The sequence below is a fragment of the Pangasianodon hypophthalmus genome, chromosome 13, assembly GCF_027358585.1.
Source record: "Pangasianodon hypophthalmus isolate fPanHyp1 chromosome 13, fPanHyp1.pri, whole genome shotgun sequence".
In the NCBI taxonomy this organism is placed as follows: domain Eukaryota; kingdom Metazoa; phylum Chordata; class Actinopteri; order Siluriformes; family Pangasiidae; genus Pangasianodon; species Pangasianodon hypophthalmus.
In genome coordinates, this window is record NC_069722.1 from 7,353,574 (window position 1) to 7,373,228 (window position 19,655).

At 39.0% G+C, this 19,655-nt stretch overlaps 1 protein-coding gene across 13 annotated transcripts in view; it reads right to left on the reverse strand.

Moving 5' to 3' along the window:
* The window catches only part of mapk8ip3 (mitogen-activated protein kinase 8 interacting protein 3), a 41,240-nt gene that overhangs the window by 6,755 nt on the left and 14,830 nt on the right, over positions 1-19,655 (reverse strand). For 3 of the 13 annotated variants that reach the window (XM_053239139.1, XM_053239140.1, XM_053239138.1), the window contains 18 exons: positions 18,624-18,768; positions 16,440-16,668; positions 16,053-16,155; positions 15,178-15,296; positions 12,023-12,080; positions 11,779-11,931; positions 11,122-11,179; positions 9,855-10,003; positions 9,618-9,674; positions 8,585-8,752; positions 6,348-6,507; positions 5,161-5,211; positions 3,927-4,013; positions 3,685-3,837; positions 2,424-2,589; positions 1,691-1,882; positions 607-769; positions 71-190 (listed from right to left, as the gene is read on the reverse strand). In XM_053239139.1, coding sequence (XP_053095114.1) covers positions 71-190; positions 607-769; positions 1,691-1,882; positions 2,424-2,589; positions 3,685-3,837; positions 3,927-4,013; positions 5,161-5,211; positions 6,348-6,507; positions 8,585-8,752; positions 9,618-9,674; positions 9,855-10,003; positions 11,122-11,179; positions 11,779-11,931; positions 12,023-12,080; positions 15,178-15,296; positions 16,053-16,155; positions 16,440-16,668; positions 18,624-18,768 — 2,331 coding nt within the window. Of the gene's footprint in view, positions 1-70; positions 191-606; positions 770-1,690; positions 1,883-2,423; positions 2,590-3,684; positions 3,838-3,926; positions 4,014-5,160; positions 5,212-6,347; positions 6,508-8,584; positions 8,753-9,617; positions 9,675-9,854; positions 10,004-11,121; positions 11,180-11,778; positions 11,932-12,022; positions 12,081-12,584; positions 12,603-14,669; positions 14,682-15,177; positions 15,297-16,052; positions 16,156-16,439; positions 16,669-18,623; positions 18,769-19,655 lie in introns of all 13 variants that reach the window. The other 10 variants (XM_053239144.1, XM_053239143.1, XM_026916366.3 and 7 more) reach the window with 7 other exon arrangements.

Consider the following 19,655-nt stretch of genomic DNA (forward strand, 5'->3'; position numbering starts at 1 on the left):
TGTGTGTGTGTGTGTGTGTGTGTGTGTGTGTGTGTGTGAATGTGTTTACTAATGCATATGAAATACTCACCAGCCATTCTGGGCACCGAGCCACATGGTGGGTGCGGCACTGGTTCCAGCACGTTCATCTCCTCCGTTTTCTGAGTCTGCAGGTGCTGATGTCACTTCCTCCTTAGTGCCCCCACCCTCACTAAACACATATATTACACATTTCACATTATCATAGAAAATATTACATGATGAGCATCAAAATTATTCACAATGTGTGTGAATATTATACAAAACATACAGTATATACAATTCATAGACCAAACGTTTCAATGAGTCCTAACTGCATCCATCACAAAACATTATTATGGATCACTGAAATTCAGTTTCTTGTGTACATAATGACCACACCACCAATAATTAGACTACATTACTTCTAGGCATGTTGCCATGGCTACTGAAACCTCCCATGATAACTTGAAAGCTGAGCTGCCTTGTTTCAACCAATCACAGTGTGAGTTAATGAAGAGTCAGTGATCTAAAATCACACTACGGTCTGATTCACACTTGTTTTGTTCTCTATATGTCTATAGGATTATAGTGGGGTGTGTGTGTTACCTGTGTGAATTATCTGTAAAGACATGTTCAGTGAATGTTCCAGAAGAGGCGGAGCTACCGCCCTCCTCAGCTGGCCCCGCCTCCTCTGACACTTCCATGGCTTCAGTGGCTTCCTCTGCTGACTGAGACACTGCCAGCCGGCTACACACTGGAGCTGCAGGTGCTACACACACACACACACACACACACACACACACACACAAATCAAGCTTATGTAAGGTTTTATTTTTATATTGTATTCATCTTTCCTGTAATATTCAGATCCAATGTTTCAGTCTTTATTTTAAAAACAGATTTCAATTGTTTGAATTAATTTATTTGTTATTAATTTTAGTTGGAGTAGTTGTATTCAGGAGTAAAAGATTCTCAGTGTTCGCTTAATAACAGGTGTAAAGCGCTCTGAAGATTTGAGGATATATGACAGTAACTCATAAAAAAAAAATCATAATTTTGTTGTTTTTAGTGTCTGGTACTAAGGTACTATGGACTATGTACAAGACGACAAGGCACATTAAATAACAAGGTAAAAAAAGGTTGTCTTTAAGATTATTTTCTAATTACAACCAGAAAATATCTTGAACCATATGAATATTAGTAGAGTAAACTGAAAATATTATCACCTTCTTATATGTATTTGTTTGAATTTTGAGTTTTAAAGCAGCTAGCTACCACTATGGCCAAAGTTGTTGACAATACTTTTAAAACTGATATTTTATATATATATTTTTTCTTTGGTCATAAAAAAACTCAGACAACTACAGCTGACCCTTCCAAAGCTATGCCCCAAAACACATGAAATTTCATATTTTTTCTCTTATTTTCAGTGCCTCGGGCACCACAGAGACCAAAGAATTACCTCTGAGGATATAATTTACTGGCACCTGCTGGATTATAACGAGCCAAATAGTACCAAGTACATGAGCCAAAGTGACAATGACACCCATAAAACCCCTGTCACATATTGGACAGCAGTTACAGTTATACAGTCCTCAAGCTCTAAAAATGCAGCAGTCCTGCCATTTACATGAACAAATCTTTCACAGTTTCACAAACAGATAACTATGTACTACGGGATGTGACTCACCTTGTCCTTTGTCCAGCACTGGGGTGTCGGTGCGTGAGGAGCAGTTACTACGCACGACGCTGCAGTTGGTTGCACACCCCACCAGTGTGATGCCTGCCAGCATTCCCTCCACTCTACCAGTATCCTCTGAACCACCATCACCCTGCTGCTCCAGAAATATCTCACCTGCAGGGTAATCGCTCTCGCTGGCCGCTGCAAACACACATTTCACATTTCAACAAATTCAGATCTCATCAAACGAGTCTTCTATTAAACTTCAGATATCGGGCTAACTCTTCCCTCATTCATAATTTACATTATAGCAGTCCTTCCCTCCCCAGGCTCTTTTTTCTCTCTCCTGAAGCTAATAATATTCACCAGAGCAACATTTATATATGTATTTTTTTTTTTAAATAACACCAGTTTTTATCCACTTATTATTAGGCTTTAATTATGTAGACCATCCTCTATACAAGTCCTTGTGAATAAGTTGTTACTATACAAAAAGTAATATATTAGAATGAGCATATTAATATAAACCTGACATTGCTGTCATAGTTGTACTGTTAAATCAATCAATAAACACCTTCTTGACCAATCACGATTGAGAATTCAACCATGATGTGGTACAAGCATATTTATAATACTTATTGTCAAAAATGCTGAATGTGAAAGCATGCAAAATGCCATACTGTGTTACTGAAGGGATTAACTGACTGTCTGTTATCTATCTGCTAGTGAGTATAGCTCTCACCTGGAACACTGGAGATGCAGAGCACGTGGGCATTACACACATTAAACTGGTCAACCAGTGACCCGGGCTGATTGGCATCGATAATGACCACCTTACTGGCTGAATGAGTGCTGGTCAGGATCCACACACGGCTACTCATGGAGTCTGTCTCATGTAGCTCCTTAGGCTGAGAGAGAAAGAGAGAGCAAGAGAAAGCAGGTGAGAGAAGCAGAGAAAGACACAGTTGGTGAGATCTGTAAAAGCAATATAGGATAGAGAATAAAAGATTTAGTATAAGCAACAAAATCTTTCTAGCATGGGTTTTTGTAATTTTCTTGTATTTGTGTTTTAATCATTTTCTCTGACATCTCTTTATGCAGTAAACTGCATATGTTATATACTGGCATGTTTCTCAGTGTGAGAGGTCTGCACTTTTATTATTAGTAATTATTTTAATAAAGTATTATTTAATGATGTGACAGTGGATATCACTATCAAATCCTTTCTAAAATTGTTGTAGCAGTTATCTAAGGAATAAAATATTATAGGAAAATAATCAACGTGGTGAATGGTCTGAAGTAAAGGGCCATTACCACCCTAAAGTTGATTTTGTTCCTATAACAGCACATCCCAAAGTGTTCTCTTAAACAACAGCAATTTCTGAACAGTTACATTAAAGAATGACAAATCATACTTTTTAATCAATTTATAGTTACATATAGTGTTGTGGAACATTTGCAAAACAAGTTAGTTCCTGTTATCATTTATATCAGTTATAAATAGTTGTTCCCTCACCAGCTTTTTTAAAGTAATAAGCAAAGCCCACCGTCCTAAAGGCTTTCCCGTTACAGAAAATGATTATACATCAATGATTATACATTTTCTTTGTTAAATGACAGCACATTTTTATTTGTTTATAATTAAGATTGTTAGGATAGAAATAATAATATATCAGAATGAGTGCATTACTATAAACCTTAAGCCAGAAGCACTGTCAGAGCTGCTGAGATAGAAAATTAATCAATATCAATCAGATCTGATAAAGTTATAATGTTAATTATAATTATTACATAAAATAATTATATCTATTTAAAACTATGACATTCTAATATTTAAAGCTAATTAAACTGAAACAAGTATAAATAACGAGAATTTGAAATTAGGAAATGTACTGTCAATATGATGATCAAAACTGATCAAATCTGCACTTCTGCACCAGGTTCCCTGAGTGGAAAGTTCAGGAGGGAAAAGCTCTGCATACATATTCTGGGTTGCTGTTTACCTTCTTCTTCTCCGGTGAGCTGTGTTCGCTCTTATTCTCTCCTTCCTCGTCCTCTCCAGTCAGAGGATCAGTGCCATTGGCTGGTAGCTTCACTCCCGCCTCTTGACTGGGTGTCCTCCAGCCAGTCAAGTCCACTCCAGCAGCACACCACAGCTACACAAAGTCAATATGTGATGATTCATCCTGCGTGGTTCCTACAGTACCGATTTGCCACAAATCTCATTACTGTGTATGTGTTTTACCTTCCTGTTGGGATCCTTCTCCACCAGAGGGCGGCAGTATACAGGCACAGGGACGTTTTTCATGCGGTTGTCCTCTTTCTCATTGGCCTGTGAGGAGACAAGGAGGTGGGGACAGTCACAAAGCAGATAATGACACTGCTTCATATGCAGAAAAGGCCCGGGGCAGAAGCCGCATCATGGCCTTGTTAAGATGGCGCAGAAACACAGACAGAGAACCAGAGAGACATGGGGACTCCCTCGGTGGTTAAATTAAACAGTTAAAGAGCTAAATGTAGTTAGAGCAGGGGTGTCAAACTCATTTTAGGCAACAGGCTACATTACACATCGTCCAATGTCAAGTGGGCTGGACCAAAAAAATCAGTTTAGTAGACCAAATACATCAACAACTGTGTGTTCAAATGTGTTCATTTATGAACACAAACGTAAAGCAGGATTGAACATATATTACCTACAAATGAGATGAAGAGTGTAATTCATTACCTATATATACTACAAAACAAATTCTGTGGTGTTACAACCTGGAACTGAGACTGATTAACTGGGATTCTTAAAACATTTAGCTTGCTAGTGAAGAATTACATATCATTAGCACATTTTGTGAGTAGTGTGCTTTATGGCCCTGAGTTTATTGCTCTATTTTCTCCCTAGTGGAATAACAGAGACCAGCTCTTTTTTCGAATCTTTCGAATCTTCCACAAGATGATTTTAATTTAGAACACAGGTTGTAAATTCATGTGGTGGGCTGGATTAGAACTGGTATCGGCCCACTGGTCACATGTTTGACACCCCTGATTTAGATTTAGGTTAAAGACATACAAACATGCTCAACAGGGATTAATACTGTACACTGTACACTGACTTTTAAGACAGAAACAACAGCCAATAGCAACGTTTAATTGTAGGCTTTGGAAAGGTTTGATCATTGTACCAATCTGATAATCTAATTATCTGAGAATCACTGTTTATTTTGAGTTGATATCTGTAGTTCTTGGTTGGCAGATATCATGTGACCATTTGTGCATCAATATTGTGTTGCTATGTGCTGGAGGTGTTCTTGCTCCATTGTACTTTGTTAAACCCTTCAAAGAACCTTAAGGGATCTTTGTCACACCTAAAGGGGCAGGCCTTCTGTTAGGTCTGACTGCTGGGCAACGTTTGGGTGAGATTAGGGGCGGAGATTTAGAGGGGGCGGGGAGGGAGAGGTGCATGCTAGTCCTCTGCCGGGCAGACTTGCCTGCGGCCTCTTTCCTGCGGCGTCCTGAGCGCTGTCTGCCTGGGAACCCGTCTGCAGGAGATCACAGTTAGAGCCGCGGCGACACACGGTCACCACTGGCAACCCTGACACATATACACTCTCACCACCTAACATTAGCTGCTGATGCTTCAAGATCCAGTAACCTTCTTCAACTTGAATCTGTGATCTATTTAAACCAATCAGCTGCTCAATAGGAGCTGCCTACAAGCATCATTCCGTTAAGATTCTTGTGCACTTTTTCTTGAAGTGTTTTGTTTTTCTCCTGACAACAGGAAAATATCATTAACTATACCATTGATTACAACGTTCTATCAAACAATCAGAACACCAAATTACAGTCATTTCAAAGACCAATCTAAAGTTTAGCTTTATCATGAGAGTTCATGAGTTAGTGAGTTTAAATTCCAGTGATGCCAATTCAATTCAATTTTATTTGTATAGCACTTCAACAAGAAATCCAGATTTAGACCCTGATCCCTAATGAACTAGAGTACCAGAGCAAGAGAACTAGAGGCAACAGTGGCAAGGGAAAACTCCCTGAGACAACATGAGGAGGAAACCTTGAGAGGAACCAGACACAGAAAGGAACCATTCCTCTTCTGGGTGTGATTATAAATGTTACTCTTTTACAACTGTATACTATAAAATCAAACTGTACTAAATGTGTTATGAGCACAGGGCAGTTTTTATGATTATAGCAGCACTTCTTGGCTACAGATCTAGAGTATCCAGATGAAATTATACAGTAGAGGGTGAGACTTGCCAGGAGTCCAAGAATGGGTGGAGAGGATGGCTAATCACAGCGGAGTGTTAGCTCATATACACAGAAAAGAGCAGGTATTGCCCTGCTCCAAGCACAAGTCAGCTGTGCATGAAAAGATGATAAGGCTGGCTTCACATGTCTCAGAAAGCATGTGTTAGCCATCACCTAGCAGATCAGTAGGTAGACTCAGGAACAGGAAAGACTAGTGCAAAAAAATCTGCAACAGAGCATATTAACCTCAAGAAATATTCTCATCCTCATAGTCCCACTTTACCTGCACTTCTCTTTTTCTTTCCTGCTTCACTAGTATTTCTTCAAACTTGGCCTTTCATAATTCAGCAGCTGGAGCGTAGGTGAGGGAAGAAAGGTGAAAGGTGAAAGGCCAAAGGTGAAGTGGCGCTACCTGTTTAAATCGGGGTGGCACACTCCAGCCACAGGCCTGCATGAGGCCATCGTCCCGGCGCATGTGCTCACGGACCTGCCGGTACTGCTCACGCCGCTGCTCCCTACGGACTGAGAGCGCCGAGTCGCTAAGGAGAGACGCAACACCATTACTGGGCAGTCTATGGAACAGAAAGACAGAGAAAGGGAGAGACAGAGGGGGCGTGCGGTCCACAAAAGAGCATCAGTGAGCCAGCCAGCCAGCCGCGTACGCAAAAGTGATAGAAAGAGAGAGGGGAAGAGTTAGAGAGAGAAAGGAAAATTGGGGCAGTGGGTTAGAGGTGAGACTGAAAGAAAAACTGCGCAGCTCTACATCGCAGAGACACACACATATGCATGAAGAAGCCCAGCTGTGAGCACGCATGCATTGGACTGAAAGTTTGAGTCAATATTATAGATTAGATCTGTGTATGTATGTGTGTGTATATGTATATGATTTGTGCAGCAGGGGAAGCAGCAGAGCACTTTGGAAATATCAGCTAGACCAGATGAGAAAACATGAATAGAGACAAAACATAATGTACTATAATACAATATCAGGAATGTGTGCACAGAGAAATCCACAAATCCAAAAAAGTATGCAAGAGTACTGTGTATGTAGCATTCATAGAGTGATTTACAAAGTGATCGATATTTAAATTGTGTCTTACTGCAAATGTTATACAGAACTCCAGGGTCAGTAAGCATGTAACCCACCCAATATGACATGTTAATGTTTTCTAGCCATTCAGGGTGCATTTCTGCCTCATTCTTAGTGTTCCCAGGATAGGCTCTGGATTCAGTCTGACCCAGAACAGGATAAAGCGCTTCGTGAATAATATTTGGATGAATAATATTTCTACCAAATATTCTTCAGTTCATTTATAATGGAAAAATCAACCAAATGCTAGCCATTTATTCAATATGAAGTGCATTTCAAGCTTAGAAAAACAGAGGTTTCAGGCATCCACAGCCTGATCAGGATAAAACAGTCATTGAAGATGATTGAATGAATCTATTCTGTAGCTTGTCAAGTTGCTAGAATATAAACGACCTCCTTCCTTTTTGTACAAAATGGTCTGTCTTACCATCATCAAGTTTTCTCAAGTAATCTGAGAATCACTACCTAGTGTAATGCAACCAGCAAGATTTAGCTAGACAACTAGAACAGAAATTACCAGCATAAACCAGCCTGGACTAGTAATTATAAATTTTACAAAAGACAAAATTTAATGTCCAGTAGTCATTAAAGTGGTTTATTTTATTATGCAAAAGAACTTGCGGTTTACTCACTGACTCCCAGAGAAGCCATGTAACCCAAAATGATAATTTAAAACCTCGCTGTCCTATAAACCCTGAGCTTTGCTCCATTACAACACAGAAGCTCTGATTTACTAAGATCTCAAATAACAAGTACTAATTTGCATGTGCAATTGGATAAATAACTGCGTGAATTACATCACATACCACCTAAGGGTACAAAACAACATGCAAATGAAGTTTTTGTGTGTGCCAATTGTTCTCAATAGCCATAGGGAGTTCAGATTTCAAAGAGATTCCCAGAGAAGTCAAAATAAAACTGAAACCGAAAGTATAATGGCGATTGAAGGCAGTGAGATGCTTTGGAAAACTACAATATGAACATGAGTAAGCATTTTTAAAGCTCTAAATGCTGTCCGCATCAGAGGAGGGAACATGTGGTGAATACCTAATACAAAACCATGGCAATAATAAATGTAGGGGTTGGAGTGACATTCTGATTGTTTTGAGACATTATGATATAATTTATATAAATGTACATCTATAATTTTCCTTACAAGCAATAGTATTATGCTTATGCACATTTAATACCCGACCTTCAGGCATATTAGTTTGCATATCCAATTTCCACCCCAAAAGTGACTTTCAAGCTTAATAACTTCAATCATGAGGTGTAAAATGAATCAATTTGCATAAAGGTATATTTTTAGCTTAAGTTATAAATGCCCGAAATTGCATATTCATTAAGGCAAACACAAAATGGACATCGCATGCTGTATTGCTAATGTTTCAGATGTGATGTTATCAAGTTTTTAAGCCGCACTGTTAAACATTTCATTGGAGCTTCCTGCGCAGTCTTATACCTGTGGTCTGTGTGTATGTACGTAACAGTATTTGTGTGTCTGTACTAATTTGTGAACATTTATGTATGTATGTGTGTGTGCTGTTGCATGTTCTCACTCCTCAGGGAAGAACTCAAGTGTGCGGTTGGAAGTGGAGATCTGGCACATGGTCTGTGAGCGTCTCTGGTTGAAGCCAGGAGAGGGGGATCTATAGTGGATGTTGACACTGGTGTATGGCCGCTTCACTGGAGGAGGGCTTGAGGATGAGCTGAAGAGACGTGCGAAGCTGGAGGAAAAGTAAAAGGAGAGATTCACCACATTGTCATCTTATTTAAAGCAAATCCTAGGAAACAGCATTGTGGTCTTTGTTTCTCTGCAGCTGCTTAAAGGAAAACTCCATGCTGAAACACATTAATTATGTTTATAGTGAAATATTTCTGATGTGCTTAGCAAATCTGGTGCTAAGTTGTTGGTTGGTGCTGTAGTTTTGCTATTAGAAGTTGTCTACCGTTCTGACATCACAGGTCGACGTTGCTAGCACAGTCACAATAGAGTTTAATAGGAGAAAAGAGTTCAGCAATCTCATCCTTAAGGGATAACGGTCAGGGTTTACTGTTAGCACCTAAATGCAAAAGAGCAAGAGTGTATTTTCTCACTCACTATTTTCCTCTGATATTCAACATCATATTAATGAGAAAGCCAACGTAGAAATAGTGGAGTCGGCAAACGTTGGACTCAAAGATCCAGAATGCAATGCAGTTATGCGACGCACTTGTACAAGATGTCAAGCACAATGGCATTGGTGATGGTATTAGCATGAAAGTTGAAGCTTTGAAACCTGATCTGTTTGAGCAGAGTGTATAGATGAGGAGGTGAGAGTGCTGGACAGAATAAAGGACTAAAGAGCAGCTGCATCACTCTCTTTAGGTAGAGATGAAGCGAGCGCTAAATCCCACTCGTACCACTATCAGCGGGTAGTCGACAGCATTGCAGGAAACAGTTAACCAAACTAGATCAACATGTAGTTTAAAATTAAAAAAGTCATATATCATTGAATTTTATCACAAAATAAATCTTTGACGCTGTTGAAGATCACAAGTTAATTATAAAAATTAATGTGCAAGTATCAGATGCAAGGACCAGGAACTCACAACTGCCAGATGGTTGATTTCTTCTTCTCTTGGATTTGAGGATTCTCTCTAGAGGCTCTGTAATAGAGATGGCAAGAAAAAGAGAAATGAAGACACATGACCCAAGTGAGTGCATGAACTTCTAGGCATGTACTTAGTGTGTGTTGTGCACCAGGGAGTAGTGTGATGTATGTTTGATGTTGTATGTGATGTATGCCTTTCTGCGTGTGATATATTAAATGTGTGTGAGACCCCGACCTGATCATCTCAGTCCAGCGGACGGCCTCCTGCAGCTCCATCAGTCTCTCTTTGTACTGGTTGCGTTCCATCAGGACACGCGCCATCTCGACCCGTGTGAACCTGCGCCTCTGCGCCATGGCCACATCATCCTGCAGTGAGGACGAATACTGTGCCATATTCCAACACACAAATGCCAAAGAAAGGGAAAAAAGACCACACAAGCAGGCGGAGGTTAGTGATTAGAGGCAAAGCTGGTTAAAGTAACATATTTATGGGTCAGCAAATAAAGCTTTTTGTGAGAAATGTGCCAAAGCATCAATGCAAGGATGTGTGTGTATGTGTGTTAAATAAACAGAGCATCTAAAGGCCTCAGTATTAAAAATAATATGCATTCATATTATTTAAGTGCCCAGCTTCAGCACATTGCAGTAATTACTGTTGACTTTCTTACCAATTACTGACCTTATTAATAGAGTCCATACCTAAGTATGTAAGAATGTACTGATACCATTTGTTTTTGGTACTTGTCAATACCGATACAGAAATGAGTACCATATTTAGTATTAATCAATCAGGGAAGCACAAAACATTTTATTTAGCTCTCTTTAAATTTCCCTGGTTTAACTAGTGGCCATGTAAAGCAAACATGCGTGTTCATTCACTTAGGCTACTAGGCTCGTTCTTCATAATGTTAGCTAGGTGAATTTAAATGAGTGCTTTAGTAACAATGAAGAATGGGTCGTGTTTAAACTCAGAAAAGTGCCTCTGTACAGCTGTAAGTAAAGTACATTTTTGTTTTCATTGTGTCAGAATCCTTTGTTGTCAGTGACTGATACTGCCAAAATTGCAAAAGCAATATATCCCCCAGCACTGTCTAGACATTTTTTCTCATATAGCTAGTGTTTGCTTCAGCTCCATGCTGTATCTGCTAGCAATGAACTTCTCATGCTAGGTTTTAGACTTACATTTTATTGCTTTGCTTTAATTGCCATCATTAAATGTGTAATACATCTAAATCGATGTCATTTCAGGTTGTCTGTTCATTAGTGTGATAACTTAGCACTAATGAACAGATAGTCACATTGTATCATGTGATATCAGATCAGATTGGTAACAAAGCATTTTTTATGCGTAAATGAACATGGTATCGGATCAAAACCCCATACCAGTAAATCAATATCAAAAATCAGTATTGATGCATCCCTAGAATATATACTCAAGTAATTACTTAAGCAGGTAAGATTATTAGATTGTGTTATTTAATTGGAGAAAGTGTGAGACTTACATCCTCTCCTCCTTCATCCTTTGAGTCCTGAGATGCTCCGAGTGCCTCAGCTCTCAGCCTGGGGAGATGAAATTAGAGTCAATTATGCACAGTTGCACTTCAGCATAGTATTGGACATAGCAGAAACACACAGCCAAGTGAAAGGATGAAAGGATTTCCCCAGGAGGACTGTGTTTATTAAGGGTTTACTTCTGTCATCCTGGGTGATACATGTCTAGTAACACTCGGGTAAAGGGACTCTAGACACAAATGGCGAGTCAGAATCATTGTAAGTGTTAGTTATTTAGAAGCTTGCTGTTATTCACACAGTAGAGTGAATGGCAAACCAGGAACTCATCCAGAAATCGTACAATTCTTCTTTCCAGAACATTTTAGTTCCTCTAAAGATTCCTGAACTTTGTTGGAAACGTACCTACTATGACCATTCTTTACTCAAGTAAAACTACTCATCAAATAAATCCTCTGTTTAATGTTGAAGCACAGCTTCAAATCCTTCACTCAAGTTAAATTAGAAAAGTATAAACTCTTACATTCAAGTATACTTGAATACTCAAAATACTTGAGTTAAAAAAAAGTTCAAATTCAATTAAACAATTGTTAGTAATTTTTACTTCCCACCTCAGACTATGTCTGAAAAAGGAAAATTGAGATATGTACCTCTTCAGCTCCTCCTCCAGGTCTTTGACTCTGCTGTCCACTTTGTTCTTGGACTGTTTAACTGCCTCCAGCTCCTCCCTCAAGACCTCCTGCTCTCCCGACAGCTCATCCACTTTCGCGATCAGGTCGTTCTTCACAATGTTCAGAGCATTCCTATGCAGAGAGGAACGGTCAGTGAAAACTCATACGAACAGACATACAGCACGTGCATAAACACACACACACACACACACACACTTCTTACTTGGTCTCCAGTAGTTGTTTGTTCTCTGTGAGAAGGTTCTCCACCTCTTTCCCCATCCCTGTTAGATACAGTTAATCAGCAGTGGCCTCCAAATAAGCTTTATATCAGTTATTTAGTGTGTGCATTACTATAATTAGTTTCTTTAATGTTTTAATAAAAATATATTTTTTAATTTAAATTAAAAAAAAAACTGAGGAGGTTTAGTTTAACTCATGAGTGCTACTATATGCAAACAACATGGTAACTTGATCATGGAGAAGGGGAAGAGTAGCACAAATACAATCCAACTCAGAAACAAGCAGTTCAACAAAATGCAACTTAGATGCATGTACTTTTATAACAATTACAAAACAAATTGTAAAAATATTCACAGAGGACTTCAAAACAGACCATTAAATAAAAAATTAAATATGGCCATTCCGAAGCAACGCTAATGAAGGATGCCATAGCAGAAGCGCTGCAGGAAATGACATCACAGCATAGGAAGAGGGGATACCATCATGTCAGCATGGGGCACAAAAAACACATAGACATGGAGGAATCAGCAGGGCCAGAGCCTTACCAAAGAAATCATCCCGCACTGAGAGAGCGCCGAAAAAGAGGCAAAGTGGGGCAGCAGGATAATGAGGGGAAAGTAACAAAGAGTAAGAGTGAAATAAAAGAAGGAGAGAAGAAAGAGGAAAATGAAAAGGGTGCCATGGTGCAAAGGAAATTTTAAAAAGGGGTAAAAGAGACAGAAAGACAAAGAAGGAGAAAACAAGAAAGCTTCTGGTGAGATAAACGTTTTGCCTGAGGGATTTCCTGTACATACACATACATATGCATGTGTGAGCACACACACACACACACACACACACAGACTATATTTTCTGAGGTGGTCTGGGGGAAAAACCTGTCAAATTTCACTGTGGCTGAATTCTAGCAAACAGCCAAAAAGACAAAAACATAATATAAAAACATAATATAAAAACATAATTTTACATCTCAACTTTAAAGAAACCAAAAACAATGCGTAATTTTTTATATGCTTTTTAATCTTGCCTAGGCTATCTTCCTGCAAAGATCATGCTGTTTAAGGAGCCAGTTTAACCAAAGTGTTGGTAAAAACAGTCAGATTGCCTAAAGGACGTATTATACTTGTTTATAACTATGCATGCACATATGCAAGATGGCTGCCACGTGTATCCTGAGGTTTTCTTTAGTGTTGCTCGCACATCCTCAGAACTGAATGCTATGCTTCCGCATGGTGCAATACCAAAGTAAATAGTTAGGGCAGAAAAGCTCCATATGATTCTGTGTCAGCAACTGGCTAATGAAAAGTACTCTTATGTAGTCTTCAAGCCTACTGAAAGGTCTGTTTTCTGGATTTTCCAGATTAGTAAATACTTTTGAATGTAAGATCAGAGGTTTAGATTTGAGACAGAGCTCATGACAACAATCACGACAACAGCAGAAAATTTTAACAGAGCTTGTCATTGTGTTTAACATCAGTGTACATGAAATCTCTAAAGATTTTAAGGTTTGACTTCGACACCTGATGGACAAGGATATTTTGGCTCTGATGTGCCACCTAGTGAATATCACTTTTAATCCTCCAGATGTACATAAATGATGTCGGAGAATAGGTGAACAATGCTGCAAGTTTACATTGGCCTTAAAGATTCCTAAAATTCAGTTTATAATCAGATACAAACAAATTGTTCACAGAGCTCCTGTGCATCAGTTGGAGTGGAATATTTAAATGCAATTTTCTCCTTTTTCAGTTTTGGAGGTAACCAATATTTAAAATACTATAACTTTACTCCTGATTAAGATACATGCAAAGAGAAACTAGAGGTAGAACTATATGTAGGAGCAAATATCAAAATTGCACCAAGTGAAGGGTTTTCCCAGGCTGTCACACATAGTTAAACATCATATGAATAGCAGAATGAGAGAATGTCTAATTTGGATGTATAAAGTGGTATTCAGTCATCCAGGTTATATGAATGTCCTGTCAGTCTTGGCAAGTGGACTTGTTTCAGGTCAGAACTGATGAAGCCTCTCAGATGAGCGAAGAAATATCTTCATGATCAAAAATTACTGTTACAACAATGATTCTGATAATTCTTGTTAGCTTTAAAAATGTGACTGTTCAAAACATGAGACCTATCAAAAGCTGCAGCTGAAGCTGATGCAGTACTAAAATAATCAAAACCAACTTTATTTCCCTATGCATTAGTATCAGTCATATAAGACAGACTGCAAATTGCTAGATTGCTCTTAAACAAATTTAAGATTATTTGGCCTTTTTTTTTTTTTTTTTTGCTGATTTCAAACTTGAAAGCATCCTATTCTATTCTATTAATGTCCACTTCTAAACAGCTTTTGATTTTTAATTACATCACCATGCACATGCGGATGTTAAAAATATGTAATTAATCATGTCATCTTTCACCTCCCCCGACTCCCAGCTATCTCTGAGTGGAAAAACACTGAACCTGTTTCACTCAGAAACAAATTACTGAAGAAAACTGCAAAAATTTTGTTTTTAAAATTGGTGTTAAAATGAGATTCTATTCTATTCATATCAAGTAAGTGTGGAGGTAAAAGAGCAGCAAAATAAAAATATTGTAAATAATAAAATGATCAGTGATGAGATACACACCTGAGAATTCCCCTAGGGGCATGGCCAGGAGAAGCACACACAGGAAGGAAGCACAGAGAGGGGTCAAGGGTCAGTGAGTGAGACGGCCGATCAAATCAAAGCACCACCTTCACACTGAGATAAACAAATCAAATTCTGCCTTTACAGTAACTAAAAACAAATGGAAAACGCCCCAATCTAAGATAAACAGATCAAAACTCTCTTTAAGCCAAACATACTCAAATGAAAGGTTTCCCTCTTTCACAATGGGTTTGATGGTTGGGGTGCTGCAGCCATGGGGCAAGCGTGATATCCCAGCGGCCTTTGTTAGCAGTGTAGCCATCGTACAAAACGGTCATGCAGGTCAATGTGCAAAGATCACTTATTTAGCTAAGTTACTAATTTAAAAACAATGAAAAATCATAAATACAATACCATGAACAAATCAAAGGCCTGCATTTATGAGAAGCTACGAATCAACAGTACAGTGAAGATAAAAACTCATAGGATTGCCATGACTAGAGCTTACCGAGCAGCTCTGCTCCGGCATCCACATCACCAATGATGTCAGATTTTGCGTCTTTGATCTCGTGGTACAGCGAGTCTGTGTTGATGCCAAATGCCTCGTTCACTATGCCCTGAGATGGACTAAAAAAAAAAAAAAAAAAAAAACTCGGTAAGGAATAACATACTAAATAATGACATGCTAAAATTAATTTGATGTGCTGGATCAAGTGCTATTTTATAAGCTAAGCTGTTGAATAATGAAGGTGGAAGCCATATTTTTAAATCAGCTTTGCAGTGATTAGTGTTATAAATACATCTAGGACTATTCATGCAGCAATATACTAGATTCTTGTTAGATATATCATCATATTACTCTTTTTTATTTTATATTTATAAATTCTCTTGCTTTTATTGACATGGATTATATTTGACAGCAAAGGTGGGAAAATCTGTGGTCTACTGAAATATCTGGCAACTTCAGAGGTCTGAATAACAGATAATTATAATCTTCTGAATGAACGGCTCAGAAAAAATCAATACACATATGTGTGTAACCCATATATAGAAATATATATGTAGAAACTTTCCCTTTATAAATATTGACATAATTTTTGGATATAGCCCTTAGTGTGTTGCTCTAAACCAACTGTTTCAATACTGAAACATTGCTGAATTTGCAGTAAATAGTCAGTGGGGCTTTCGCTGTCCACATACTGCTCCATATATACAGTACAAATGCAAGATGCAGTGGATGTAGCAAATATGGATAAATAACTATGAAGGACCTGAGAGAAAATCAAAACATATGTGTGCTAAGAATTGCATTTAAAATAAAAAATTCTCAAATTGTATATTAATACTGTAATTATTCTGCATGACACTGTCAAGTTTTCACACCTGTTTCCTCCGCCATAGATACGAGGGTCCATGCACATATCTAACTCTGGAGTAGAGTCTATGATTTCCTGAAACTCAGACCACTCATCACTGCTTCCCATACCTGCGTATACACACACACACGCACACACAGACATATGCAGTGTGGGTTATCATAGAGCACTGGGCTTCATTTTCATAAATACATTTGCATTCCTTAAACCCCTAGCAAAGATTTGCATATGAAAAGTACTTATATTGGCTAACTGAGGTTATGGTGCATAGTATTGAGAAGAATTCCACAACTCATTTTGTCTTGTGCACAATTATATAGATTTTATATGAGATATTGTAACTATAGCATATGGGATTTCTGCATTTTCTTGTCTCTCTCTCTTTCTTTCTCACCGATGCTGACATTCCTGGTCTCCTGTGAGACCTGCACTTCCATATTCCTGCTGAGCCTCTTGGCGTTTTTGCGGCTCCGCCCCCGGCACATGTCAAACTCTCCAGAGGGAACCACCGCCTCATTCAGAGGGGTAACTGTTGCCGAGGGAACAGATGAGGTGGGAGTGTTTGATTTGCTGCCTGTGCTGCTGGGCGTGGCCACAACTGAGTCGGACTCTGAGCCGTCCTCCTTTATTTGGGAGGAATCAGAAACACCCACACATTAAAGCACAAATACACACAAAACATTTGAACTGGAATTGATAGTGAATTGATTTAGCATTGCACTAACATTGTAGAATGGCATAAATTACTATTAAACACACACACACAAAATTCACAAAGAAACACTTTGATGTAATATGTCCATTAAAGCACCATCAAAGCCACAAATAAGCAACAAGCACTGCGCAGTCATGTGACCAATAAGTCACATAGAAAACAGGAAGTATGAAATTGGCCATTTTTGTTCTATCTTTAAACAAGTCTAGAGCACGAGTTTTCCTGTTATTTTTCACAAAAGAAAACAAAATGCAAACATTAATATGAGAGATTGGCAGATCTGTAGGCAGTTAAGTGTGAATAATAAATGCACTTAAAACTGCAGTGCTATAAACATCCTCAAAACAATGAACAGTGTTTCATGAATTTGTATTTCATCTAGGTCATTTTACTCACATCTAAACACTCACATCCAATTTTGCTCTTAGTTCTGAAGATATTGTCATTGCCGGAGTGTGACAGCTGGCTCGTATCGCAAGCCATGACAAAACCAGCACAACACGTTTACGTAGAGTAAACTGCTACAAATAAACGCTACGAAAATGATCTCTTCTGTGGTGGGGGGTTATGTTCAACCACAGGGATGCTACAAGTAAGAAGTTGCTGTTTTCAGCTTAGTGTATTTTTGCAAGGGAATGATGTAATCACAGCAATCATATATATATATATATCAGGCCTTTCATACAGGTAAACAGGCAGGACAAAAAATCTGATCTGTGTCACAACAGCAGAACTGTGCATCAAGGCCCACAGTGTAAATGCAGCCATCTTCATGGTTCTAATTAAAACCCAGTGATGTAGTACTAAAGTCCTACATCTTTTTGGAGTCAGAGATAAGTCAGGATTTTCCTGACTTTAGACTTGGACTTGAGTTTATGACTTAGGACGTGTCCTCACCAGACAGTGCAGTACAGCTCACTACAGTTACTAATCTGACTCTGGAAGGTGTTGAGCGGTGACAATTTTTCTTGAAAAGTCAGTGTTTTTTTTTTATGTGAAGAAAAATAAAGCATTTGATCATCAGACATGTTTTCTAGCTACATCCATACATCCCTGTTCAGTACTCTAAGTACCAACGGCAGGGCAATATGACAACTTGTAGACATAATAATATAAATGTATTATCAAACTAAGCCCCTCCCCCATTTTCTCCCCCATTTTTCAATCAGCTAGCTCTCTCCATCATACGACAGCTACCAACTGGGAAGGGTGAAGGCTAACGTGTTTCTTTCAAGAAGCCGAACAACCACATCTTGTCAAACTGCTGCTCATGCTGCATCACAGGGCAGTGTAACACACTCAGAGGAAAGTGCTATCTACCCTCTTCTGCATACACAAGCTCACAGATGCCTGTGATTGACAGGGGAGAAAGAGTATGCATGACTGGATTTGGTTTGAGTACCAACTTTTGAGTGTCAACCTCCACAGGATCTAACTCTTTCCTGAAGTACTGTTATCCTAAAAGGCTCCTACTGCATGTAGCTTCCTAAAATGTGTAGATACATGTATTCTGCTTTTCCGTTTATATCTGCATAAATGCTTTTATGTAGACAAAGCAAGCCAAAAGCAGAAGACAATGAAGCTAAAGTCATGATTCATTGCTGAGTTAAAAATAATCCTTTGCAATAAAAGAACGCAAAAATATATTACATGTTTTGCTAAACTACAAACTGAAAGACGTAAATAAACATTATGCATCCCTGCATGCCTGCTGGCATCCAGTATGACAAGTGTGCATTTGACAGAACTTGTCTTCCAGGGACACGAGCAGGTGAGCGGGAGTAGGGAGCGAGCAGAACAGTGATGTCATTATGATGACTCCTTGCCCAGCTGCGGCACGACAAGTTGCCCTATCTGTCGCACCTGGAAGCCAGGGGCGTAGACGGCTCGACCCAGATCACTGGCATGCCAGGCGTCTGTCGACGTCGTCCTAGCCCCCCCGTGACCCCCACGTACCATAGCATCCCCAGTGGGAAAGAGACTCAACGAAGGAGGTCGCTCCGCTTTACTAAAGAGAGACAGAACGAGAGAGAGAGAGAGGCAGAGAATGAGAAATGTGGCATATACTAACACAAAAGGACTTAGAGGAAAAATCCACCCTTAATCTTTACAATTAACATGTGATTTTTCAATGGCGTCCGAGATCTATTTTGTAATGAAATTCTGAGTCGACTTTGTTTAGCTTACACTTATTGATCGACATGTTTTTCTATTTTCACTTTGGTTAATAGCTCCCTATGTTACCCACAATGACCACCTGCTGAAAGGTGTACCAGTGGGAATTAACCCTCGCTTCATCTCTACTTAAGGAGTGCGATGCAGCAGCACTCTAGTTGTTTGGTCTGTTCAGGTCTCTCACCTCCTCATCTGTACACACTGTTCAAACAGATTAGCATTCATGCTAATACCACAGTCAACGCCATTGTGCTTGTCATCTCGCAGATCACTAACTAGCTGTGCCCAATCTCTGCCATAACTCGGCACAACTGCATCATATAGCTGCATTGCGTTCTGGAACATGGAGTCCAATGTTTATTATCACTCCTGTGTTGGATTTCTCTTTAATACGATGCTGAATGTCGCTAGAAAATGGTGAGTCAGAAAAGAAACCTGTGACCTTTATCTCTTATGTTTCAGGTAAAATTTTCATTGTAACTGCGCTAGCAACAACCACTAACTTCTTACAACAAAAAATACAGCATCAACCAACAAATTAGCACCAAAATTGCTAAACACGCCACAAATATTTCAACAGAAACATCATGTGTTTCAGGGTGGACTTTTCCTTTAAGGTCAAAGTGTAGTAAAAATCAGCCCGTAACAGACATGTGAGCCTGGGTCATGTGAACGCACACAAAGGAGAAAGAGGTATAGATTTTTCAGTGTATGACTGGG